Consider the following 14,705-nt stretch of genomic DNA (forward strand, 5'->3'; position numbering starts at 1 on the left):
TTATTGTTTTACCCTGGAAGAGTCTCTGGAGGGGAAACTGACTGAGATTGAGGCCTGTAATTGAGCTCCGATGATGGGGTTGCAGGCGACTGTTGCCAGCCTGACACACATCAGGGTTGACAAAGAGTGAACTTTTCAACCAGGCCATGCTGGATGTCAAGACTTGTTTAGAGCCAAGGATAGAAGGAGAAGACACAGGGTGATCTGCTTTAATACTACTGTCTGCTAATAATGGTTTCTAAGGATACAAAGACAAAAACTTCTCCGCTTAAAACCAGTCCTCACTCTGTATGTATACATTATATTTTACTGTCACCGTAGTATGTAGTAGTATGAGTCTTAAAGCTTTTTAAAAATAGCTTGAAAAATCCTCTTTTTTTCCCTTCCCTACTTTAGAGCATTTAAGCTGTGAATTGTGTGAGCACACTTAATATTAAAGGTGGCCCCTAGATGGCAGTATTTGAGAGCATATTTAGTGGTTGATAGCACTGAGAAACATTTTATATACTGTATACTTCTATTCACTTTGAGAGAGAAGAATATGCATTATCCTGATTGTATTGCATGTAGTGGTTTAGGCTGTTGAAAAGGCTGCATTTCACACTCAAACCTCAGATCATTGAAATTAAATTATTTTATGCTTCGGTTTGGGCACTCCCAGTTTGTGTCAATATACAATACAATTCTTATGTACTGAAGGCTTGGTTCCAAAGCAAACAGAATGACTTCAATGAATTCAAACAAACTTGGAAGCTGAACCTTTGATGCAAATACATTTAATGACCTGACTCTCCCAGTTAATGTGTTGATCAGCTCAGCTTTGTTGAGAGTCTGAAAAATTAAAATATATCAATCATTATGCTCTGAAGAAACACCGCCACTGTATGATGTTGATAACAGCTGGCGATGATAACAGGGAGAGGAGATGCATGCTGCTGCGTTCACTCTTCAGCTTCTTTCTGTTTGAAGCATGAAAACTACCAGTTTAACTAAGTGAATTAATTAAGAGTTAAACATTCCTTTGTGTTGTCAAAATAAGTAAAATACGAATTGAAAATTTAAAAGGCTCTAACAGGCTGTAAGGATTTCCTTGCCATGGTAAATCACTGTTTTTTTCCATTTCACCTCTCTCATCTCCTTGCATTCAGCTACTTGGCCCTACTGTTGTTTTAATGTGGTCAACTGATTTATATCGTATGAAAAGACATGCCACTGTGTTGACTTTGGCGTTGCACTTGCACTCATCCACCTTCTTTTCCTCTTAACATCCTGGAAGGATTTTTACAGAAGCTTTTACCATGACAAACAGCTAGGTTCACTGCTGTTTAGTGGTGAATAACATCAGTTTCAATCCACAAAGGCTGAGCCTCTTAAGTTTATCTACACAGGAAAATAAAAAAATTCACATATCTTTTGTTTCCTGTCTAAGAAGTCTAATCCCACCTGTTCTTGAAATATTTTTGTCAGACTTGTTAAATACAAATCACATAATGCACAAAAGAATGTATTTGATATGAAATATCCATCTCTGCATTAGCAGGTGCGTGTGTACACACTCAGAGATGCTCATCACAAAAGCATGCAAACACATTTACCCTACTGTACGTAAACACAAACGTAAGGCACTCACTCACAAACACACACAGTAAACAATATAACACAAAACATGAAAGAAGACTTATATGCAGGTACAGTAAACATAGGGGCTAGATTGAAAGGAAAAATATGAAAGGAATGTGTGGGAACTTATCCCCATTTTAAAGCTGTGACAAACAAAAGTTTCTGCTTAGTATCCCCATCTGTTTATAGGGACTGTGTATCATTTCTCCAATACAGTATGCTACAATGCTTCAGGGATTGAGCCTAAACAGGCCTAGTTTATGCCTCTATATTATGTATGGCTTTTATGCAAATGCAACGGTGACAGTGAGCAAAAACCTTTGATCTGGGCTTCTTTGTGGCTGGAACAGTTAATGCAGCGAAAGCATCATGAATCTAATGGGAAAACAGAATCATGAATGCAGTGTTAAGATTGTAAATACAATCGGGGGAACCTGATAACTTCGCCTGTGATGTAAATTAAGAGCTGACATACTGCCTCCTGCTTTAGAACCCTATATTCTCCTAAGGTTAATGACAGTAGCTACAGAAAATTGGCTGTGCCATTACTGCAAAACAAGTTGTTTGAGGATGAGATAGCACATCAAGATTGTCATTTCTTCCCAATTAAAGAATTATAAAGCTTTCAGTAAGGGTAATGAGTTGCTGAGCAGTCAAAATAATAGGGTCTTCTTCACCTAAACCCATTTCTATCTCAGTCACCATTACCGAATAAGCAAGATCATAATCTAAAACAAAAGAAAATGTACCAGTTCATTTTCTCCTTGAGTTTACTGGTTCATAAAAATGAACCTGTGAATGTGACACATTTTAGTGTTCCCACTGGTGCTGCCAGGATGGCAAAGCAGACATTTAAAACCTTCTTTAGTTCAAACATCATTGTACTTACTGTGCTACTGAGTCTCCTAAAAATATCTTAATGACACATGGTTTTATTTGCCAAGAATTGACTATTTGTTTTCATTTATGTGTTTGTGGAGACATTATTTAGGATATATTTGTCACAAAACTGATTTCAGTCTGTTCAGTTTCTGGTGTTCTGACTGCTATTTGCATCAGCTACCCTGATGTTTCCACAGAATTTAGCAATTGAGTTGCAGATTTTAAAAATCACAGAAAATTATAATATCTTAATAGAAATCCACTAAAACGATTTGCAGTTAGTTAGTTTAGTCTTACATTTTTACATGATCTTTGGTGTACTGTAAATATTAGTGGTGCTTGATATACTTGAATGCTGGGTAACAAGAGAAAAGGGTGTGCCCGTATGGTGCTGTAAGAGAGCACCATACGGACACACCTTTGGAAAAAAACGGCACCCTTTGAATCTAAATTTCACTTCAAACTGATCCTTCTGAATCCATTGCAAATATTCAGAGCATGCTTCAGATAGTATGCATGCGCAAAAATCACAATTTTGCATTAAAAACTTTAATTTCCATTTCTTTTTAAGCACTTTTGCGCTTTTCTGAACTCAATCACCAGACATACACAAATAGCTTCAGAAAAGGGTTTATTTTATTACAGTGTCAAGGTAAATACAGACAAGCTCTCAGTATGTTTTATTAAGCTATGAGCCCTCGTCCTCTGGTGAGTCATCCTTTGATTTTCATTTCTAAAGATGCCATTTTAAAACCGGATGCTATTGAAATAGACAGAGACTTTGGCTATAAAAGGGGGGGTTATTGCTGCCTGGATTTATAAACAAACTAAACTCTGATCTTAAGCAGATTTACTGAAGGGTAATACCCAGGTATACAGACACATGTCAGCAACAATACATCTTTTAAATCATGCGTGTTGACTGTATTAGAAACTGTCTTCCAGGGAAAAGCTTGAGATGGAGGGATGAATCCTGCAGCAGGGACACTGGTTAGGAGGGGTCTCTAGTACGCTTGCTGACCCATGGGTGTGAAAAGCTTATCCCACACCTCCACCTTCATGATGGATTTGCCCAGCGGGCACATGGTGGCCTTGATATCTAAGTAGTTGCCCACATAATTGATACCTGACCCAATGGCTTCCTCCCTGACAAACCCATGCTCTTGCTGCTTCTTCTCGTAGTACATTTCTTTGAACAAATCCTTATCACAGTTACGGCCCTTTTTATAGATTCCCACTGCAAACCAGTTCTTGTACAGGTTGTAGTCCCAGGGAACTGAGAACATGATGGCTAGAGTCTCGATGTAGTCATTCTGTGACTTCTCAAAAAGGTCGTAGGTCAGTACACCAATGCTGCCGGTTGCTTTACCGCTGGACTTGGTGAAAGTGCAGACCTCAGTCTTTAGAGGGCGCACTGTGGGTTGAGGTGGGTTGTATGTCTCCCCATTGTCGAGGTAAACCCTAAGCATCACACAAATAGAAACATGTGTTACATATATATTTTTAGATCTATAGGATATATTTTAAACAAGCCTGAAAATACATGACTCTGACACAGTCAGGGCTTACCTAGGGTTGATGAGACAGTAGTTGTTAGTGATATTTGAGATTTCAATGGTAACACTTCTCTTGCTGGCCACATCGGCTGCAACTGCTTCAGCTGACTCTGTCATTTTGGAATTGCTCTGAGATCTGCTTGTCAAACAAAGGTAACTGAGATGTTAACCAGCTGCACTGAACAACATACCAGCTGTGACTAGCACTTCCCTCCACACCTAAACACTGGGAATCATGAGAATCCCACTTATTAAAACATAAAATGTTATCCTGACCTCTGCTCTGCTGTATTGGCATTACACTAACCTTTAAAAGTGCACATAGACTGGAAATGGGTATGAATGATGCATTTCAGAGGCTAATGAGTTTTCAAAACTGTTGTGAACAATCAGAGAATAGCTGCAGACTCTTCTTGCCTCATTAGAGATTGTACCTCTTCAATTACAGCACTAAGTAGCATAGAATAATGAAGTTAGAGTGAAAACGCTAGAGAAAATGATCAGCCCTTTTATCAACAGATATAAGAAACAAATCAAAGAAATGCCACATCAGGCATCTGTATGCCTCTACAAATTGCTTTTTTTCTTAGTCATGAGCTAATGAGCTGTTCTCTTGAATACCTCTTATAAAATAATTCTTTTTTCACAAATGTTCGAAGTGACTTACCTGCTGAGAACTTCTGTTGCTGCTCCCAAGTCCCAAAGTGGAAAAAGTTACCTGAAAGGGAGGTGCCTGTAGGTTTTTTTCTTTTTTTTTTCTTTTTTTTTTAAACAAGGATGTACGCAACTACCCAGAAAACCCTCCCACTTGCAACATAACCCAAGTTGGAGAGTATACACACTCTTTCAACACACATTTACAACCCGCACAAAAAGAGCATGAGAACAAATATTCCTGTGTTTTCCCCTGTGGGATGAAACTGCCACACCCTAGTTTGCGACAGAGTAAACAGTTTCTTATTGGGTCGCAGGCCTGTTAGGTAATCCACTCAGCACGCTCCTACAGAATTGTGGGTACATGGATGTCTGACTGACTGAGTGAGATGGTTCGGGAATCTCATTCCTGTGGTATTGTGCAACAGAGAAAAAAGCACTAACAATACAAGTAAAGACAGACATCTCTGGAGCTACTTTAATCTTTTTCTGTCTTTTGTTGAACCTCTTTCATTTGAAATACCACACAAAAACCACACACTTCAGAGCAAGATGGAGAATCTCACAGCCAGTGAAGAACAATATTGTTATCATGCCGATTAAAAAAACATCTATGCAGATATTCCATCTGTTGCTACTCATTAGAATTGGATGGATCCAGCTAAGAGATTAAAAAATGATTACTGTTCATCAGTAATCATGAAAGCATACTGAGTAAAAACCCATCCCACACAAAGCAACAAGCATTGGGTCTGAATTTATTTTATTTTTATTACCATAATCAAAGAAAAGGGGAGTGTGGAATATACATAAGCCCAAGAAATAAGCTAATGGAGAATCAATGAGCTGGCTGTCAGATATTGATATCTTTCAGTGGACACAAAATACAGATGACAGCAAAATCAGTCTTCCTCTCCTCAGGATGTTTTTGCTGAATGACAACATGCAACAGTAGTTAAACCAAATGAAATTTTATTATTCTGTCGGGTACAAAAGCAAGAAAGTACAAAAAGGCAGAATATCAGTAGACTTTTCCACACTAATGGCCCATTTTATCATAGAGCTCCACTTTAACAATGGCCTTACCAACACTAGACATTGTAGCCCTCAAATCAACATATGTAGCTTTATATAGCAGCCCACAGCCACTTGTGTCAGAGCGGGTAAAGTTACTGAGGTCTTTCCCATCATACATCTGGTCGTACAGATGTTTGTCGCAGGCACGGGAATGCTCAACCACGCCCACGGCCAGCCGGTTCTTGTACAGGTTGTGGTCAAAGGGCACAGAGAACATGATGGCCATGCGCTCGGAGCAAACCCGGCTCTGCATATGGAACAGGTCGTAGGTCAGCAGGCCGACAGCGCCAGTGGCAGTGTTGTCGTCCTTGGTGAAGGAGCACACTTCGGTCCTAGTGGTACGAATGGAAGGCTGGGGCGGGTGCTGACAGAAGCCACTTGTCATGTACACCCTATACAGGAGAGAAAAAGACAAATTCTTACCATCACTACCAATCAATTGATAACTTTTATGTCACCCTGCCCAGACTTTTGATGAAAAAACTGAGTTTTGGAAGTTTTGTGGAGATTGTCAGTTTACTTTTTGAGTGTTGGGCTTTCCAGGGTACCTGATATACCTTATGCTGATGGATGGAGTGTGACTGTACAAGTACTCCTGTGGACTTCTAAGCAACAGTGAGTGTACCTGCATACGATGTGCAATGAGGCAGTGTGTGTCACTGCATGATGGATAGGTGGATGTTTGCAGCAAAGTGATGTCACACATGAAAACCACCCATCCAAGATATGGTCTGTCCTGCCACAGCTAGATAAATGTAGAAGCATGGTAAAAATTCTAATACACATGGGTCATTTTTATTTATTTTATTGTTTTATTGTATTGTTTCATTTACCCCTTTTTAGCAGAAGTGGAAGAAACAGATTGCATTGCTGATACAGGCTGAATAGGCACCAACCAAATTTAATTTATTCATGTTAAAAAGATTGTGCACTGACATTTCACTTACAATATCACTGAGCATTACCTATAATTAAGTACAGTATAACCACTATTAATTAATCTCGACTTTTCGTGCAGGAAATCTTTGCTTTTTCTATGAAAAAGTTGTGATACTACTTGTTTTTCTGAAGGGATTGCATGCTAATATCAAGATGCTGAGTTGGAGCTGTAATCAGGCATTGCATTCTCAAAGCACTTCAAAGCAATGCATTGCATTCAAAGTTTTTTGAAAAGGAATATGTCTCCCTGGAACCAATCAAACTTGAGTACACGAGCCATGATTTTATGCAGTAATTTACCTCTGTGCAGAAAACATGTGGATGCAGGTGATTAATATGTAGACCTTGCTAACTTGCACTGACCTCCAATTTAGAGATACATTTTAACCAAGAAAAAAGCAAATTACAATTAATATAATTTCAATGGGTTATCTTTGCATGCACTGTATCAGGCCATTCAGTAATTTGTACTTTTTGAAGTAAACATTTTTGTGTCCTCCTTCTCCATTCCGGTTTGCACACTGCAATTTTCTGTTCATTTAACCACATGTATTAAATTGGTAAATATATTTACAGACTCACTTGGGGTTGATGAGGCAGTAGCTTCCGCTGACGTTGGTTATTTCTATGGTGCAGTTTCTGTTGGTGGTGAGAGTGGCTGACACGGCTTCTGCTGTTTCTGGCATCTTGGCTACAAGAGGAACAGGACTGACTGTTTAGAACTGTATATCTGCTAATAGGTCACCATTTGCCCAAGTATTGTGCAGTAAATAGATACTTTTCTTTTATATAACAGACGTGAAGAAAAGACCTGAGTGTTTAAGTCATAAGTTGAAAAGGTGATACTTTCATAGTCAAACCAAGCTGATTTTCTTCTCATTTACAAAATCTCCTGAAATGAATGTATCAGTATGCGTATATAAAATGTAAATATAGCTTAAATATATGAGAACTGCTTTTATCTGAGAATGATGAGAAAAGGTTATCTATAGACAGAGACAGACAGATCACATTTAAGCTAGAATCTTGCTGTAAGTAGTAATTATATTCACCTTTTGGAGTTAATCACGTAAGTTGCAAGACAGCAGCGTCAAGTTCCTTTTTCTCAGATCCTGCAGAGAGGTGGAAAGAGTCTCCCTTGTGTGATTACACCTCTACAGTCCTTCCTTCCAACACAAGCATGGGCGTATCCAGTGTGAAATGAGTATACACCTTCCCTTTATGGAAAAATCCTAACTCAAAACGAAGTACTGAGGCCACCTAACTCACATGACATAGCAAATATTATCAATATTGGTAATTTAGGAAATCAAACTAACTCATATATTAATTAGAAAAAATTTCTGTGTCAGCATATTTGCCTTGACATCAGACATGGGTGGTATTGATATCATATCTGTATCTTGAAGGATTAAGGACTTAGGGTCATTTCAAGAAAATTATTTTAATCTTCAGATCTTAGATCCTCATCTACTTTGCAGTTTAAACCTTAATTTACATGAATTCACATTTTCTCAATAAACTCACCTTTTTGCTCTTATGGGACAAACTGCAGCTCAGTTCAGTACATGTATTTCATAAAGACCCACATTTCATGTTCTGACATGCTTAGAATGAAACAGTCTCCCAGGTATTTCTTAACTGATTGCATGTTGTTGTTACAGGTGATGGCTAGCGACAGATTCCAGTGGGAACCTCCCTATATCAGTCACAAATTTCAACACACTGTCTGACTCTTATTTCAAAAATCCTTTTACTGCCAACTGTGCTCCCACTGGAGTGTAGAGACACTCCCTTCTTCCATGTAGGAGCAACTTAGAAAAACAATGTATTATGTAACACAGCATGGTACACTGCAGTGTTCAATTTATCCGTAAGATTATAGGGCCTGAGGGTCTTCCCAATTAAGTATGTTCTGCAAACTTGGTGTGTTTTGAGATGTGTTCATTATTCTACAGACCAATTCAAGTTCTATTATGGCAGCTGTTCTATTCCATACATCAGGCGCCTGGAACTTGCTTTTTAAATCCTTCAAGTCCAATGCTTGAAGTCACCAGATGGCACCAAACATGCATTTGCAAAAATACATTTGCACTACACAGACAGTTAATGTTTGCTTTCTGATGGTTAGCCAGTGACCATGGCAGAAAATCTCTGACAAACATTACATATTCAGCATTGCCCTTCATTATGTCCTGTGAAAAGACATGCTGCATTCAAATAGCAATAGGTGCACTGCTATATATCAATAGCTATATACGTTGAATGTAAAAAAAAGGAAAGTAGTTTAAAGATTAATAATGGTGGGTGAAGAATTAATTTTAATTTCATCACTACTGGTAAAAATATAAAAACAGCAAAGTTGTCAATTTTTTCCCCCGTGTGTAGCAAGCTTTGACAGCCTCTCATGGACCCTGGAACCACAAAGCTACAAGTCTTGAGTAGTGTCTTTTAAAGTGTGCTTTAAAAGACAAAAAATTAAATAAAAGAAAACAAGTGGGCATCCTCGATTTTGCAACACACAGACAACAATCACGATGTATGTCAGAATGAATTCAAATTTCCTCCTTATTTTATTAAGCAGGTCTGGTTAATTTAATCACACTGTAGAGTAATCTTTGCTGTTCCTGAGAACAGTTAGTAAGAGGCAATTAAGAAGGTGACAAAAGGACAGAATGTCAGTAATCTCTATTCATAGGTTGCTGAAGCTTTTAAAGTGTTACGATGACAAAGATAAATGTGTGCTAAAGATGAAACCATATTTAATTATAGTGGCTGCGATATCAGTATCTCAACCTCATGTCACTCACATTGATTTTTTAGTCTGTTAGACACCTTTACTGACATCCCTTACTCAGACTTTTTGAGAAAAGTGAGTGTCAGGTTAATGGTTTGTTGAAACTTGAAATTATTGTTGTCAAAATCATATAAAAGATTGTAGCAGCCATCATTAACCCTACACCACAATCAACACCTTGATGGCATGACAATGTTTTTGTTTGTGTGTGATAGGCTAAATACACTACATGTCTGTAACAAGAACTGCTGTAGCTGGTGAGCTAACAGCTAACACACCAGTTTCCTTTTTTTAAAAATTGTTCTGTTTACTTTGATCTGTCTAACAGTCAGTTAGCAAACTCTTTAGCTTAGCTCCATCGCTAACAGAACAATAAGTTCAAGCAGTTTATTCAAAATGCATATTTGTACCGTACCTTTGACTCCTTCCTCATAATTGTCTGCAAACCATTGTCCTGTTCTGTTTATTTCGACAGATGGCACAACAGCTAGACATATATATGCTATATATATATATATATATATATATATATATATATATATATATATAATAAGCTAAGATCACTTACTCCATTTTGGACTCTCAGACTCTCTGTACCCCCCAAAGGTCAACTCTACAGACACTGATCTAAAGGATGAAGACATATCTTGGGACAATGTGTGGCAAATTACCTTGTATGCTTCTATCACAGAGTTTATTATACATCTGTCACCAGGTTTACAAAGTCCAAACTCTGAAATGTGCCAACTTTGTTTTATTTGATAGTACAGCCAAAGAGAGAGAGGAGAGGGATAATATGCAGCAAAGTATGTGTAGTATAATATGTGCCAACTAAACTCATTGGGAAGCTGTAAGCACAAGACTTCAAGACTTTTGGGGTCAGGTATCCAAAGTTTTGTCTGAATTGCATATTAAGCTCAGCCAAAAATGGGTCAGTAATATTTGCACATTACTTAACTTCTGCTGCTTGACTGAAAATTAACATCAACCACAGAAGAGGTGCAGATTTTGCAATCAGTACTGGCCCACAAAATGAGAGACAACTATATAATTATGCATTTTGAGTGTAAATAGTCCTTATTCCTTACTCTGTCCACTCATGAAAATGTCTATTTATGTCAGCCATCCTTGGAAAAAAAAATAAAAGTAATCACAGAACACTACTAGAATGCACATTAGAGGGGATTTAAAAGTGGGTGTATGCTGCATACCTACAAATACCCTACACTACACCACTGGGTAAGGCCATACCACACAATCTAACTTCCTTGCTCTTCAAAGTTAATTCACAGTTAGGATTAAATCATTTAATGAAAGACAGCGCAAGCTGTTGCTGGGAGATTTTACAGCTGCCAAAAAACTTTTAGATGGCTACTGACTCATGAGCTTAGCTTATGAAATGGCCAACATATTTTCATGACATTTTGTTACTTGAGCTGTCTACTGCCCAAATTAATAAAGCAAAATCCTCCACTTTGGAGATGTGGTCAGCAGTGCAAATAAAGAATAAGAATGAACAGAGGAACACCATACATTACACCTTTCCCCATTAACTATGGTTGAGCAGTCCATGTGAGATCCCAGTGTGGGTTGTTGGGAGGGCTACTAAGAGGGATGCTGCCATGGGAAGGGGTGACTAGGGAAGAGTGGGTGGCAGAGATGTATGTGTAAGCATAATTTGAATTATTTGTTACAGTCATTCTCTGCACCATCTTAAAATAAAAAAGTAGAAATCGAGCAGAAACAATTTTGCCTCCTCCAGTGGATCCTCTGATTATGGTGATTCCACTGGAAATCCTGATGTGACCAGCCCATAAGAATAAACTGATATACACGTTTTGACTAATGGGCATTGAGAAGCAGGTGATGTGTCAGGTGACAGACTAGGGACACCTGGTGGGCAGGTGTGGAATAACATGTCTAAAACAGCAGATGTTGGTAAACAGCAAAATGAATCACTCAGTAGAATCAGATGCAGAGGAGCAGGGATTGCAAGGATGTAGCAGCTGTTGCCATGACAACTTCAGTAAATCATTCACAAATAATTCTGATAGCATGTAATAATATGTGTTGAAATATGAGACTGTCAGAGGCTTTCCAATCTGGTTTATGATATTTGTCCTCAGATCAGGTGTAATTGTCAGAATTCTTCATGATTGATTTACAGCACAAAGACGAAGGCTCAACAAAAGCAGGGCAACAGCCTCCTCCACTCTTCTTCTATGATAAAATACAAATACTAGACAAATACTAGAGTATGTGCCTAATGTACAACTGAAAAGGGTGAATTTTAGATCATCAATATTTCAATACCAAAAAGGGGATAATTTACAGTCACACTGAGTCATAACATGAGATTAACAATTAACTGAATTAATTTATCACCATTTATCTCAATTTTCAATTTTAAATGCTTACAGTTTGACCCTGTGGCTTATTTATTTATTTATTTTCATTTTTTACAGCATACCACAAACACATCATATATGTATTTTTGCACAAATCTAAAGGAATGCCTTCCTTAATTAAGAAGTCTGATTTCATATATATTAGTAAAATTACCATACATTGTCATTATTATGACAGCGTAATCAAACTGAGAATGTTTGATTCCATGTGTTAAGAGTGTGTATGTAGCCTCCAATATGTACATTTGTTTTTAATGTGGATGCCTCCCTGCTCTATATCAGACACACAATCGAGCCTTGTCATTCATTGCTTGATGTCTGATTTTGTTTTCCTTTTCCCAGAATCTCTGTTCCACTACCAAATGTGATACTGATATTATGGAGCTCTGGGATGTATAATTGGCCACTTAGGATGTGTGAAAACAACCATGATCGTAAATTGCACTGGCACTAACTTAAGCAGATGTGCCAGACCAATTTTAGATTGTTATTTGTACTTCTAAATACGCATCAGTAAGAAATACAGCATGCATTGGACATTTTTGCTGCTCTTTGTTCTCCTCTTTAATAAATCAACTACATCGTGTCCAACATATTAACGTGGAAAACATGTCATGATGGTACATATGTAAAAAGACACACACAACTTTCATTATGGTCTCGTTCAGAATACTATTTACTGATTTTGAACTATGTTCAAAATGTTTGCATAAAGTGTAATTTTTGGAGGCACAAATTGTTGAGGACATAAGACCAGACACAGAGACCAGAAACGCCATGTAAATGTAAATCCATGCACCTGATGCGAGCATTGAAAAGGGCACGTCATTGCGGTTTGTTTTTTTCAAGAATTATATTATACCTTTGTTTCAAAGGTCTGACACAATATACTTAGTCATTATTCATTAGAATATGCTATATTGTGTGATGCTGTTTATAATAATAATAATAAACTTGCCAGGTAATCAGTGTGAAATTGAGATAGTGTTACCCAGTTAACTGTCTGGGAAGAAGGTGAGCTATTTATCTAGACTGAAAAATAAAAGGTAGGAGATAATGTGGCATTGTGGCAGGTATAAAGATATTTTAAGTGTTTATTAATCTCCAATATTTGTCAACAATTATAACTTCTCCTACGAAGACATATTTTATATAATTACAACTTTGTTTTACTATATTAAAGCCATTGTATTTTATTTTGTATTTTATTATGTTTTATTTGTATTATTCATCTGGTAAGTTCATTAATTGGCAGGATAAGATGTTAGGTCATGCTTAAAGTAATTTTCTGGAGCCTTGTATTTATATCATTATCTATGTTTTATTTATGAGAAAATCATGTTAAAGTTTTAATTTAAACTATAAAGTTTTCATCAGCAGACCACATATATTTGTTGGGCCACTGTTTTGCCACTGCCAGTGAGTATGTCTGCATTTGGACATTTTCAAAATTTAACCAATGCACAGGCAGAAGTTCTCTAATTCATACTGCTATTAATGCAACCGCTAAAACAAACAAACAAGCAAAGTACTGAAGTACAAGAGTACTCCTGAGTATTGCACATTTTGCACAATTTTCCATGTTAGCCTTTCATTTTCAGGTTATTTTAAATTTGAACAGATAAAAATAATCAAAAGAACAGAAATTCATGGCCATGATAATTGGATACTTCCATTCATTCCCTACATACACAAGATGTCCACTTCAGACTGTCTGATGAAACCCTGAATGCTTAGACAGACGTTTACAAATTTCAAGGCTCAAGGCAGCATTGCCCAGGATTTAATGATGTAGAGCCATGTGCAAAAGTAGAAATGTAAAATTTCAGACAATCAGTTAAGCTAGATCCAATCACTGAATATAAATACCCCCTTTTTTATACATCATATTACTGCTGCATAAACTCTTACAATTTCATCAGCCTTGAGAATAGGAGATTCTGATTAATCCCTTCAGTCATCAAAATGGTCTTCAAAGGTAAAGGTTCTCAAACGTGGGGTAATGGGTGGGGGGAAGTGGAGGGGGATTATGCAAACTTCACAGTGATTAATTTTGGCCTGAGACGTATCTCCACTGATGGTAGCCAGGAGAGGAGCATATTGATTGATTGCAGCAGGGGGCGCGAGGTTCTGCACATTTACTTTTTGATGAATAGGCTGTCAGGGCCACGAACAACCAAATATGGCTCCGTAAATGAATGTTTAAGCGATTATGGTATAAGTGTAAATATTACACATCCATTAAGGAGGATTACATTTGGTGCCACTTTAAAGAGGGGAGGAAATAAAAGGGACAAGCCCGCAGAATATCCCAAAGCAGAGTAGGTGCATGGAGAAATGTGGTTTTAATCTGCATGTATAATGTTTTAGAATTCTAAATAGGAAAGTCCTTGACATTAATCTGCGTGTGCGTGAGTGTCTGTGCATGCATGCAGCGTGTGTGTTTATGTAGGCTGGTGTGTGTTTTCAAGAGGGCAAGGACTGAAGATGGGGGCTTTAAGTTGACAGAGCATGCCAGTGCATCCACCCGCTCAAATTACCACACGATAAAACGCATCCGGGGTGTTGCACTGGAGGTGAGAGTGGGAATAAACGCCTGCTTCAAAGATGATTTGTGCTCAGCGCGGATTAATTCTCCCACCTAAGAGAAATCAATAGCACCATGTGCAATAGGAATACATTTGTGTCACCTCATGGGGACAAGGAAGTGAAAACACAGCTCAGAGGCAGGTTTAGACAATACACATCAAAATGACTAAAACCCAGCCAACA

The 14,705-nt window shown here is 37.8% G+C and overlaps 2 protein-coding genes across 3 annotated transcripts; both read right to left on the reverse strand.

Moving 5' to 3' along the window:
* Positions 1-3,120: 3,120 nt before the first annotated feature.
* Positions 3,121-4,933, reverse strand: apnl (actinoporin-like protein). Of its 2 annotated transcripts, none has more exons than XM_051388440.1 (3): positions 4,726-4,933; positions 4,072-4,197; positions 3,121-3,963 (listed from the first exon to the last, which is right to left on the reverse strand). In XM_051388440.1, exons 2-3 carry the CDS (start codon positions 4,173-4,175, stop codon positions 3,507-3,509), a joined length of 561 nt encoding a protein of 186 aa, XP_051244400.1. In that variant the 5' UTR covers positions 4,176-4,197; positions 4,726-4,933; the 3' UTR covers positions 3,121-3,506. The 2 variants fall into 2 exon arrangements, with proteins under 2 accessions (XP_051244400.1, XP_051244399.1); XM_051388439.1 differs by having other exon boundaries at positions 4,072-4,194; positions 4,726-4,932.
* Positions 4,934-5,667: 734 nt separating this feature from the next.
* On the reverse strand, positions 5,668-7,900 carry LOC127356584 (uncharacterized). Its single transcript, XM_051388441.1, has 3 exons — positions 7,781-7,900; positions 7,311-7,419; positions 5,668-6,181 (listed from the first exon to the last, which is right to left on the reverse strand). The coding sequence occupies exons 2-3, from the start codon at positions 7,412-7,414 to the stop codon at positions 5,752-5,754; spliced, it is 534 nt and encodes a 177-aa protein (XP_051244401.1). The 5' UTR covers positions 7,415-7,419; positions 7,781-7,900; the 3' UTR covers positions 5,668-5,751.
* Positions 7,901-14,705: the final 6,805 nt, after the last annotated feature.

This window comes from Dicentrarchus labrax, unplaced genomic scaffold (assembly GCF_905237075.1).
Source record: "Dicentrarchus labrax unplaced genomic scaffold, dlabrax2021, whole genome shotgun sequence".
NCBI lineage: Eukaryota > Metazoa > Chordata > Actinopteri > Moronidae > Dicentrarchus > Dicentrarchus labrax.